Source organism: Cynoglossus semilaevis, chromosome 11, assembly GCF_000523025.1.
Source record: "Cynoglossus semilaevis isolate Cse_v1.0 chromosome 11, Cse_v1.0, whole genome shotgun sequence".
Taxonomy (NCBI): Eukaryota; Metazoa; Chordata; class Actinopteri; order Pleuronectiformes; family Cynoglossidae; genus Cynoglossus; species Cynoglossus semilaevis.
The window spans coordinates 12,032,117-12,043,944 of record NC_024317.1 but is presented as its reverse complement, the minus strand read 5'-3'; the positions used below and the strand labels follow the sequence as shown (position 1 = coordinate 12,043,944).

General features: G+C 41.5%; 1 protein-coding gene across 1 annotated transcript; it reads left to right on the top strand.

The window, feature by feature from the left end:
- The first annotated feature begins 544 nt into the window (after positions 1-544).
- On the top strand, positions 545-11,612 carry dusp7 (dual specificity phosphatase 7). The gene is made up of 3 exons (XM_008320593.3): positions 545-996; positions 3,603-4,031; positions 6,687-11,612. Exons 1-3 carry the CDS (start codon positions 582-584, stop codon positions 7,001-7,003), a joined length of 1,161 nt encoding a protein of 386 aa, XP_008318815.1. The 5' UTR covers positions 545-581; the 3' UTR covers positions 7,004-11,612.
- The last annotated feature ends 216 nt before the right edge of the window (positions 11,613-11,828 follow it).

Sequence of the window (11,828 nt, the reverse complement as noted above, 5' to 3'; positions counted from 1 at the left end):
CGCAGAGCGTCTCTCCAACTCATCCAGTGGAGAGGAGAAATCCGGCGAGCTGCACGACGGGCCAGCGTGTGGAAATAAGCACAGCAGTCATGGGCATTATCCGGAGCAGACCCCGGTCCGTGCTGGAGGCGGTCAGCCCGACACACTGAGGAGCTTTGTGCGGGGCTGTCGTGCTGTTTCTGCGGACGCCTCAAAGTTGGAGTGAGCCACGGTGAATGGACGTCGATGGACTTGAGTGAAAAGCTCCAGCACTTTTTCTCCTCCTTGTTCTTCTTCTTCTTCTTTCCCTCCTGTAAAGGACACCTCTGCGTGTCCAGCTGCGCTGCTCCAGCAGCCACAGAGGCATTGCTGCGTGTGTTGGATGTGTGTGGAAGTGTGCGCTGGGTGCGTGTTTGAGCGCTCCCTCGGGAACAGCAGGAGCGGCGGCGCTGTTAGAGGTGGAGGTGGAAGTGGCCGCGGCGAGGGAAGTTTAGTGCCGTGATTTTTTCTTTTTTTTTTTTTTTTCCTGTTCACCTTCCTTTCGCCCGGTTGTGTTGTTTCCCCATGTCTCGGCAGGGGGCCGGCGGATTAATGTTTCCCTGATGAGAATTCATCATCCGTGCAGAGGCTCCGTGACCGTGACTTTGATGATGATGATGCCGAGTAAGAGCGTGGAGTGGCTGCAGGAGGAGCTGGAGTCCGGGACCGGCGGCTCCTTGCTGCTGCTGGACTGCAGAGCCCATGAGCTGTACGAGTCTTCGCACATCGAGTCGGCCATCAACCTGGCCATCCCGGGCCTCATGCTGCGGAGGCTGAAAAAGGGCAACCTCCCCATCCGCTCCATCATTCCCAACAACGAGGATAAGGAGAAATTTGTCAAGCGGTGCAAAACAGACGTGGTGGTCCTGTACGACGAGGCGGGCTCCGAGCGGCAGGAGTCCGGGCTGGGGAGCTCCGTGTTGGGGCTCCTGCTGCAGAAGCTGCGGGACGACGGGGGCAAGGCTTTCTTTCTGGAGGGTAAGGTTGTTGTTACTAATTTGTTTTTTTTTTTTCAAATCTTGAAACCAGAAAGAAAGAGAAAGTCAAACAGTTTTGTTGAACCCATAAACAAAAACGCAACATAAATAATGTATTGCTCATTCACATTTTCCCACTATTTACACTTTAAAAACCCCAAATAAAATAATCTATTATATATAACTAAGTTAAAACAACTATATTAATTTATTTTTATTGGGACGAAACACATGACGCTGTGTTTTCAGTTTTAATCTCGATACCTGAAAACGTTAGTTAAATTCCCATAGAACTGAAGTATCCAATCACCTCGCAGTAACAAATGTTCGAATTAAAGGACACGTCCTTGTCACAGTGTGGGCTCCAACTCCATAAAAGCCCCAGCTGTTATCATCAGACTACACACCATAAAGTTTTTTGTTTTTTTTTTCATCCTCTTTTCAACCATTTTATGTGAATATCGAGGCGGCAACACCGATGGCAGCTTCGATAACGTGTGCGTCGTAAGACAGGCAGAGAATGTGAAGTCATCGTGAACTTTGGTGTTTGACACCTTCTGTTATCAGAGATGTAAGAAAATACAAATATCCACTTCCGCCTGCGTCATACATTCACTGAGAATAACACCTTGAACAGAGTACGGAGTCACAGCTCACATTACAGCCCTGTAATGTTTATTTTTTTCCCCATATTAAATTACAAAACAACACAACAACAACAACAGCTAGCCCCGCCATGTTGTGTGTTCCTTTAAGTATAAGACTTTTTTTTTCATGAATGAAGAAGGAGGAGAGGAGACATGGTGCAATACACGACAGTCACACGGCAGCGTGCTGGAAACGAGAGGGTTATAGAAGTACATAAGATGCAGAATATACTTGGAACGGAGGGAAATATGTGCGCGTACAAGTGACGGACTCGGTGGTACTGAATTCTCTGCCGTTGTCTTGACGCACACAATCCGAGGCTGCCATTCAGAAAAGAGTGAGAGCTGCGCGGTTACACTATCTGTCCTGCTCCGCTGCTGATTCTCCCACAGCTTTGCTTTTCTCAATGGAACTCATCTGTCAAGCCTGACTGCCTGTTTCATTACGACATTTGAGTCACGTTGTTGTCATGTATTCACAAAAAATGGCGTCCGGGCTATCGCAATAAACGTGATAACAAAGAATATAAAAAATGTGATAGCCTAAGTATAAGACTGACTATATATATATTCATATATATATATATATTAATGACTCTATATATAAACAACTCTATTCTTGTACGTTTTGTGTTTAAAAAGGAGCAGGGAGAAGGAAATAACATAATATTTCTCGTTGCTATTTTATTTACAAAATTTGAAGTAAAGACATGTAAATATCTTTAATTTAAATCTTACATTTTGTATTTTGAGTTGGTTAAAACGAATAAAAAATTAAAAAATTAAACATGCAAAAACGTATGCAGTTTAGTCTTTTAACTTTTTACCAATGTAAATACCCATCCTCCCCTGTAGGGGGTGCTTTGAGTGCCTTAAGGCCTGAATTTAGCACAAAGATTTAACTTTCTTTCATGTCATTTTTTATATATATCAAATACAACACACTCAAAAATTCTCCCACAAGAAGAAACAATGCATTTAAATCCAGAGTTCAGTGATTGATTAGTGACTGAATGTGTGATTGATTGCCTATAACTGTCTTTGTTGACAGTATGGCAGCGTAGCGTCACATAGCACAGAGCATGAATTCTTTGTTGTGCTATGCGTCTGTCACTAAATGTCAGGTACTTTTGGAGAGCATGACATGCTGAAAAAAAAAGGAAATTAAAACACTAAATGTCAGGTACTTTTGGAGAGCAGGACATGCTGAAAAAAAAAGGAAATGAAAACAAATACAAATGTTCCCTCTCTGTATCGTGGTTTCCCTCTCTGTATCGTGGTTCTCCTTTTTCTGCGAGATCGGATTTTTTTAAAAATCCGATCTCGCAAAATGTTTCGCTATATCGCCAAATATATTATAAATAATTAAACCTACGAAAGTTTTGGCTTTAAAAATGTGGATTCTCGTTTTGAAATTGAGACAAGCGCATCTGCGAACCATCGCTGGTAGCTTTGTTTACCTAGACGAGATCGTACACAGCATACTATTGGCTAATACAATGCGTACTCGGTGTGCTATTGGCTGATTGAACATGCTCTTCTGTTCCTCACGCTGATTGGCTCGTGCGTCGTAGCATCTCTCAGCATGTCCTCCTGTCTGTCGGACACTCGATCACTTCGCTCTGCGTCGTCATTCTACAACTCTACTGTGGATATAATTGTGTGGGAAAGGGTAACACAGTCTAGGGAGGGTTGATAACAGTGTGGGTGAGGATCGTAAAGGGTAAATATATACGGAAATTATATCATAACTATCTCGCCTCTACTTCACAATTTTCCCCAATTTGCGGTGGGTCTTGGAACGCAACTACCGCGATAGGAGAGGGATCACTGTATTTATTTGTGCATGTAAATGGTCGGTTAGTGGTTAAGGAAGTGGACATGGGTCCGGAAGGTTTCAGGTTCGAGTCCACGGCTCATTTTCTTTCTCCTTGTTTTTGTCGATCTCCTCCTCTCACAGGGGGCTTCAACAAGTTTCAGTCCGAGTACCCGGAGCACTGTGAGACCAACCTGGATTGCTCCTGTCCCAGCAGCTCGCCACCAGCCTCAGTTTTAGGCCTGGGAGGACTTCGCATCAGCTCTGACTGCTCGGACGGGGAATCGGACCGCGAGCCAGGCAGCGCCACCGAGTCAGAGGGCAGCCCCCTCCCAAACAACCAGCCAGCATTCCCTGTCCAGATCCTGCCGTACCTCTACCTAGGATGTGCCAAAGACTCCGCTAACCTAGACATGCTCAGCCAGTACAATATCAAGTACATTCTCAACGTGACGCCCAACCTGCCCAACATGTTTGAACACGAGGGCGATTTCAAGTACAAACAGATTCCGATTTCTGATCACTGGAGCCAGAACCTTTCACAGTTTTTCCCCGAGGCCATTTCATTTATTGGTGAGTGAAGGGATTCCAGTAAAAAAAAAAATTTTCTTGTGATATATCGTAAACCATCAAAGGTCACATGGGATCTTTAAAGTAACAGCAGTACTTTCACTATTGGTTTCTTCTATGAGCATGAACTCATATGTAAGTGATATTTCATGGTTTATTCCATAAAATGTGAAATATTACTTACATTTAATCATTGATTGTAAGATTCCAGTAATGTCTTTTGATTGATTGATTGATTGGTTGGTTTATTGGTTTGAGTCAAGTCCAAGGAGTTACATCAAATGTTATTTCAGTTTTAGCAAGAAGTGAAAATAGTGCGAGGTAAAATGAATGGTAAAGTATTTTATATTTAGTATAGTTACTTTGTTAGGGTTTAAAAACCTGATCAAATAATCGTTGACACGGCTTCACGTTCGTCAAAGATATAATGACTAATAAACTAAAAGACATTAGAAAATAATTATACGTACGAAAGTTTTGACTTTAAAAATGTGGATTCTCATTTTGAAATTGAGACAAGCGCATTTGCGAACGATCGCTGGTAGCTTTGTTTACCTAGCCGAGATCGTACACAGCATACTGTTGGCTAATACAGTGCGTACTCGGTGTACTATTGGCTTACTATGAGCATGCTCTTCTGTTCCTCACACTGATTGGCTCATGCATCGTAGCATCTCTCAGCATCTCCCCTTGTCTGTTGACCACTCTCTCGTTCACTTCGCTCTGCGTCGCCATTTTACAACTCAAGAAATACATAGTAATACAGTCTAGGGAGGGTTGATAACAATGTGGGGGAAGTTCGTTAAGGGTAAATATATACGTAAATAATATAATAACTATCTCGCCTCTACTTTGCGATTTTTCCCATTTTGTGGTTGGGCTTGGAACGCAACTACCGCAATAGGAGAGGGATTATTGCATCTGTATATCTTTATATATGGATGGACGGATGGAGAGAGAGAGTAAAATAGATGGGGGAAAAACATTCTTGATTTATTAAAAACTCCCTAAACTAACTTTTGACACCACAGTGACGTACTTTCATTAGCGTACTTCCAGTTACCAACAAAACCAGTGGAGCTATTCCAGCCTTTTCCTCCGATTTCACCGAGGGCCACAGAGAGCTGCATCCATTTCTTATATACAGTCCATGTCCGAAGCAGCCTTTTGTAACCACCCTGCCGCGGGCAAGAACAACTCAAGGGTGAATCACTTAATATTCCTTTAGTATTTCCGCTATTTAATCCGCCTTTAATCTGTTTTGGGTGAGTCCTTTGGCCGAGGTGTGAGGAAAGGCTGACATATGGCAGAGCCAGAGGTCATGTCACACCGGGGTCAGGCTCATGTGAAGCGGTGCAGCCTGATTGGCTGTAATGAGCATGGACTACATCAGCACTTAATAGCAGGGTAATTATGGGCAAGGCACAGAGACCCAGATGTGACCTCTTGCATTGAATTCCTTGAATATTTGCGTTAAAGACCGGGCCGCGGTTTTTCATTTGTGAACAACCGTAGACGGAGCTGAATTAATAAATACAACCATGAATAGTCAACTAACGGTTAGACTGCCCTGCACCTGTACCCGAACTGTCTGTTCTCGTGAGGCTAAGAATCTTCTGGACATTTTTTGTTGTCATAAGTGCCAGCACGCATCGCATATAAATTTAATTTGGCTTCTGCTGGACAGGCTGAACTTGGGAGCTATTTGACCCCAAATCCTGCAACGAGATATGCAGGCAGAGACGGTGAGGAGAGGCAGTGTGAGAGATGAGAGAGGCTGAAAGGAAAGACGCACTTAACTCTCTCTCTGTATCTGTTTCTTTCTCTCGCTCTCTCTCGCTCTCTCTCTCTCTCTTAATGATTCAAGTATAAAGACTGGAAAAGGTTAGGATGGATGTAGCAGGTTAATAATGTAAGACCTTCATTAATTCATATTTTATTTTCATGAAAACAGAATGAAACCAGACGTTTTCATTGAGAAACATTCGCATTGAGGAAATTAATTTATTATTAAATTTTAGTATCTTTAAAAAACACTTTGTATCTATCTATCTATCTATCTATCATCCATCCATCCATCCATCCATCCCTATCCCTCTATCCATCTATCCATCTATCTATCTATCCATCCATCCATCCATCCATCCATCCATCTCTATCTATCTATCCATCTATTTTGATTTACCTCTAAAGTATTTATCTAATGACCTAAGCACGATGGAATCTGTTGATCACAGTTACCCAAGATACTTAATGTATTTATCCATATTTATGACTCATTTAAATGTCTTAAAAATGAAAACTTAAAGTATTTATCTAATGACCTAAGCACAATGGAATCTGTTGATCACAGTTATGAAAAGAATCACCAACTTCAATGGCAGTTCATTGGTCAGAATATGTTCATTTTGTTGAAGGAGAAATTATTTGCCAAATATTCGGCATCGTGTTTAGGTTCACCTTTTTTTTTTAATGGACTGGAATGGATGTTTTTTAATATTTTAACATTCATAAGAGTGGGTGTAATCTTTTTTTCTAGATTTTATTTCGCTGACGACGACACCGTTTTCCTACCAGTCTATGCATTTCAACATGGAGTAAAATAATATTCTGTTCTGTCTTTTTTTTTGTCTTCTCTCATTAACCTTTGACATTCAGATGAGGCGCGCTCCAAAAAATGCGGCATCCTCGTCCACTGCCTGGCGGGAATAAGCCGCTCGGTGACCGTGACGGTGGCCTACCTGATGCAGAAGCTCAACCTGTCGCTCAACGACGCCTACGACTTTGTCAAGAGGAAAAAGTCGAACATTTCTCCCAATTTCAACTTCATGGGCCAGCTCCTGGACTTTGAGCGAACTCTTGGCCTGAACAGCCCCTGCGACAACCACGCCACCTCGCCGACGCACGACCAGCTCTTCTTCACCACCCCCACCAACCACAACGTGTTTCAGCTGGACACACTGGAGTCCACATGAAATTCCGCACGGGGGGGAGGCGTTCCTGTTTTTTCTCAAAACTTGGGAGGTTACAGTTTTGTTGTTACCGTGGTAACAAGCAGCTGTACTGGAGTCAGCTTTACGCCGCCAGTTTTAATGAATGTTTCAGCCTCCTGAGGCTCGGTGTCTGAGAGTCTGAGTCGCAGAGCAGTGTTGGAGGAACAGGAAGAGGTTACGCGGGCCGAGGGTAAAGGGGAAGCAAAAGTTAATATCTCATTAATACTACATGGAGCAACTGACCGGTTTGCAATGGGTTTTTCTTAACTCAGAGAAGACTGAATTCTGAGGAAGAGCCGCAAGATCTCGCATTTAAGAGAACAAAACAAGAAAGGAGACTTATCTGAACCTGAGAAACGGTTGAGAGCTTCACGCAAAGACCGGAACAGAGAGATGTATAGAGCCCTTCTTTTTTGAGACCAGAGGTTTTTTCCTCTGTCTCTCGCTCTCTCTCTCTCTCTCTCTCTGTCTCAGCCCCTGAGCTGACTTGACTGGTGCCAAGTGGAGAACCTGAGATTTCCTCGTAGAAAATCTCGCTCTGCTGAATGTAGAGTTTTTTTTTTTGGGAGAAAAACAAAAACGAAACAAGGAATCAACATACACGTGTGTATGTACGTTTGCACTGTATGTATGTTGACATACATAAAGACACGTATCGTCGTTCCTTAACAAGTGTGTCCATATGCATTTTTGTATATTTTGTGTACTCGTGCACAAATCTATACCTTACATAAATATTCACAGATAGAAACTTTATCTTTGCCCAAAAACACGAGTTATCCAGTCCAAGGATAGCTCAAGAGATTGTAAAAGTTTATCAGACGGAGAATGGACGTGGCGAAACCAACAGAGGAACACGGTTGTGAAATTTCTTTGTCTTTTTTTTTTTCATTTTTTTTTTTTCTTTTTAAGTTCTGTTTGTCAGTTCGCAGCTCGTAATGACCTAATGCGGTTTGCACAGTGGTGTGGCCATTTACTTGTTGGCACTTGGAGCCAGTGCTGAAAGCAGGCAGATAAAGAGACATTGACTAAAGAGGAGAGGAGGCCAGTCCCAGCCTGCGACAAGTCCAGACAGCTGCCCTGCATGTCAGGGAGGGAGTAGGAGCTCAGATCTGGACTGGAAACCAGGTTTAGAGTAAAGTGCAGGCCAAGATAGACAGCGGCGAAGACTAGGCACAAGCTTTAGAGTTAAACGGTGGTTTGGTACGGGTCAAGGTGCTTCAGGCTTTAATGCTGACGCCCTGCTTTATTGCGCAACTTCCCAGTTTTTTTTTCTTCTCCCTTTTAATCTCTGTTCATCGGTTGACTCATTTTTTAAAAAGTTTTTTTTTTTGTATCGTTTGTAATAATCCTTTCAGCCGCAATACACTCTAAGTCGTTGGTTAAAAAAAGTACAGTTGCCTAAATCTACTGGGCAATATTTCACACCTGTCTTATTTGAATGTTTCGCCAAATTTTACCCTGAGGCGGAGTCTTTAATCAGAGGTGAAAGTTGGTGTTTTTCAGACGGAGTCAACCTCTCTGAGCAAATTTTTCGGCAGCTTATTATGGCAACTTCGGGCAAAAAAAAAAAAAAAAAGTGCCTCATCACTCTTGCATAACTTACTGCAAGGTTTTCTTACCCGAAGGGGAACCCCGTTTGAGGTTCTGGGTCACAGCAGGTCCCAGACAGATGCCAAAAAGAGACCGTGACAGGGGTGTTATGGTTGCAATCCGGGTGTCCGTGTAAAGCTTTGGTAATCTGCTGTGGATTGGACCGACCTCAGCTACAGACTGCACTTCTATTTATTAGCTGAACCCCCTGATAATTGTATCTGAGAAAACAATGTAATTAGAAGAAGAAAAAAAAAAAAAGAACCGATTCAAACCAACACCGTAGAGGACAGATCTCCGTTTTGTTGTTTACCTGCGCATGCTGTGGTACTGTTTTCACTCTTATTGTTGACACAACCACAGGTTGAACGTTGCTTTTAACCAAAACTGGAAAATGAATGGTGAGGACTGTTGTTTGTTTTTTTAACTGCCGCGAGAGACGGGCAGCATTCGGCGTGTGGTCAGGGAGTGTTCTCAGAACCCGTCCACATTCATAGCACTTCAACGAAAGGCAATTAGCTTATTTAAAAAAAAAAAAAGAGTTTTATAATCAAGGTTGAAAACATTACTTTGGTCCATCTGCTGCTCAAATTTTGTAACGTAGGACTTTTTCGGTGCAAAAGACCCTGGCAGCAGATGGAGGACAAGCTGTAGGCACACTTGGGCTCATGTAAGAACCTTTTCATAAAAAAAATCCAGTCGTTTCAGCCATAATATTTTTGTACATATTACAGAAGGGTTTGACTTTAAAATCCCTTTCGAACTGCACAAAAATGCCAAGGATGACATTATTACATCTACGTTGACGAAGAAATCCCACTACAAGGAATCATCTTTTTTTTTCTTCTTTATATACAAATTCACAAAAGCTTAGACAGAGGTCCCCACTGAGGACCTTGTTGAAAACTCCTAGACCAAAACGGCAGGAAGTAGTGCGACCCAGAATCATAACCTATGGTCATCTACACTGCCACTGTACATGTGATATGTACGAGTTAAAGCCAAGGTAAAACAGTGTTTTATTTTTAGCTCTGTGAGCAGCATACATACACTGAGGCAGCTGGGAAATTTCCTACCCCCTCCCAAAAAAACTCATTATAATAGTCCTAGAGTCATGCATTATTCTATTATAATTCAGGAAACATCAAACTCATTTGTCAAACATGTTTCTCCATCCGTGGAGAAGTCAGACTGTTAATGACTTGTACGACAAGTCGACATCATTCACTCGCCGGTTTGATTTGCATCGAAGAAGAAGAAAAAAAATGATGAAAAGTTACAGTGGCCAAAAAAAAGAAAAACTTTTTTTCTTTTTTTTTTTTTTTTTTTAAGATTCTGCATGTGGCCCAGTGTTATATCCCAGACTACAGTGACGTTGTTTGAACAAAGAAATGTGGACGGGGTCGAAGCAGAAACAGAACACTGGGTTTAAGAGGGGAAACAAGTGTTGGATCTGAACAGGGTTGGTTTGTACTGGCCTTATATAATCTTTCTAACTTCTCTCTCATGCTGACTGTTCCAATACTCTTTGTACGTCACTTTAAAAAAACGTGTAAAAATGTGTAAAAGTTCCTTGGTGTTTGAATCAGAACACAGTTGTGACAGAGGCTGAGCTGTCATTTTTACCAGCACGGGTCAGATGAGGTTCTCTTGGTTACTCTGCAATACATGAAAGAAGAAGACGACGAAAAGAAAAAGAAAAAGAAAAAAAAAACACCTCTCTTTGCAGTATTTTGTAGATTCAAGACCTCAGCGTTTTTAAAGTTGTCTTTTGTATTATGTACAAAGAAATGTCGCATTTCAAAGTTCCATTTCACCTGTGGTGTCAAACATGTACAGCCCGTGAGCCTAGTATTAACCTGGGAAAAAAAACAACAACACATACAATACACACACGCACGCACAGACACTAGTTTTTGTGTTTTGTGAACTCTTTAAATTGAGATAATACATTCCCTTCTCTTTACTGTTGCAAATCTATGCCTAATCTTAATCTCAATCTCAATCCTAACCCTAACTCTTATCTCACTTTAAATCTAATCCTAACTCCCAAAAAAAGACGTGCGGACCTGCAAAGTCCTCACAATGTTGGAAAAAATAAATGGCATAGCGAGCCCAAAACACAAGCACACACACACACACATACACACTGACAGGCTTCACACAGACCAAGTTGTGATTTAAACGTCTCACAGTTCACCAAATGGACTTAAATAATACCAAGGTCTTTTTTTTTTTCCTGTCTTTTTGACATAATGTGCTCTATGCTATTCCTGTGGCCTTTTAATATGAATATGAATATATAAATAATATATAAGTATATATATATATATATGTAATGAATTTATATGCAAAGTCGCTCTGTTATTATAACATCAGAGATAAAAATAATTCTACCATGCTTGAATAGACGTTTCTCTGTCTGAAGTACTGTCCCACTTACAATAAGAAAAGCACTGGGGACGTGATCACTCGCAGCCCCGGGATTGAAATACTTTTCAGAACAGAGCTTTTCTATTATAAAAAAAAGAGAGAAGAAGAAGAAGAAAAAAAAGGAACAGTCGATTTCCAGCTGCTTGAGCTTTTGTGTCTTTGTAATAACGAAAAAGAGGAACTCAACTCTTTTTCACTACTACTTTAATTCTTTGCCAGATTAATGGGAACATCAGTTTCCGTGTCCTTAAACTTGTAGCTACATCTTTGGTAAGAATGTGCTGGAGGAGTGAAGACATAATTGAGGAGAGCAGATGGAGAGGAGAAGGGGGCGGCGGAGGGGACGGCGGCGGCGTTTAACACAAATAAAAGAAAGAAAACCTGAATGAAATTTAAGAAAAGAAAAAAAGTTTTACCTCAGTGAGGGATTTTTCAGGGATTTTTTGACAATGCATCTTGTATTGTTTAACAGCTTCAAACACATGTTTGTTGTATAGCTGTTTTGTATTGTGCTGTAAACATTTTCTTTAAAAAAAAAAAAAGAAAAAGAAAGGAAAAAAAAAAAGATGCAATCTGTCAGTGTACAAACACAAGGGGTGTGAGTTAAACCGAGGCAGTTTGTGAAGGAAATGTGATCGATCCGATGTAATGTACAGTATATGGAAACAACATGTTTATACCACAAATAAATATTGGAATATTTTTTTTTCTCTAACATTCGTTCGCTTCTGTTTTCTGGAGCTGACATTACCCTCCTTTCCAATCCTGTACAGTCACTGGA

Coding starts and splice junctions, on each gene's coding strand:
- dusp7 (XM_008320593.3), top strand. CDS start 582: ATGAGAATTCATCATCCGTGCAGAGGCTCCGTGACCGTGACTTTGATG. Junction 997..3,602: donor CAAGGCTTTCTTTCTGGAGG/GTAAGGTTGTTG, acceptor CTCCTCTCACAG/GGGGCTTCAACAAGTTTCAG. Junction 4,032..6,686: donor CGAGGCCATTTCATTTATTG/GTGAGTGAAGGG, acceptor TTTGACATTCAG/ATGAGGCGCGCTCCAAAAAA.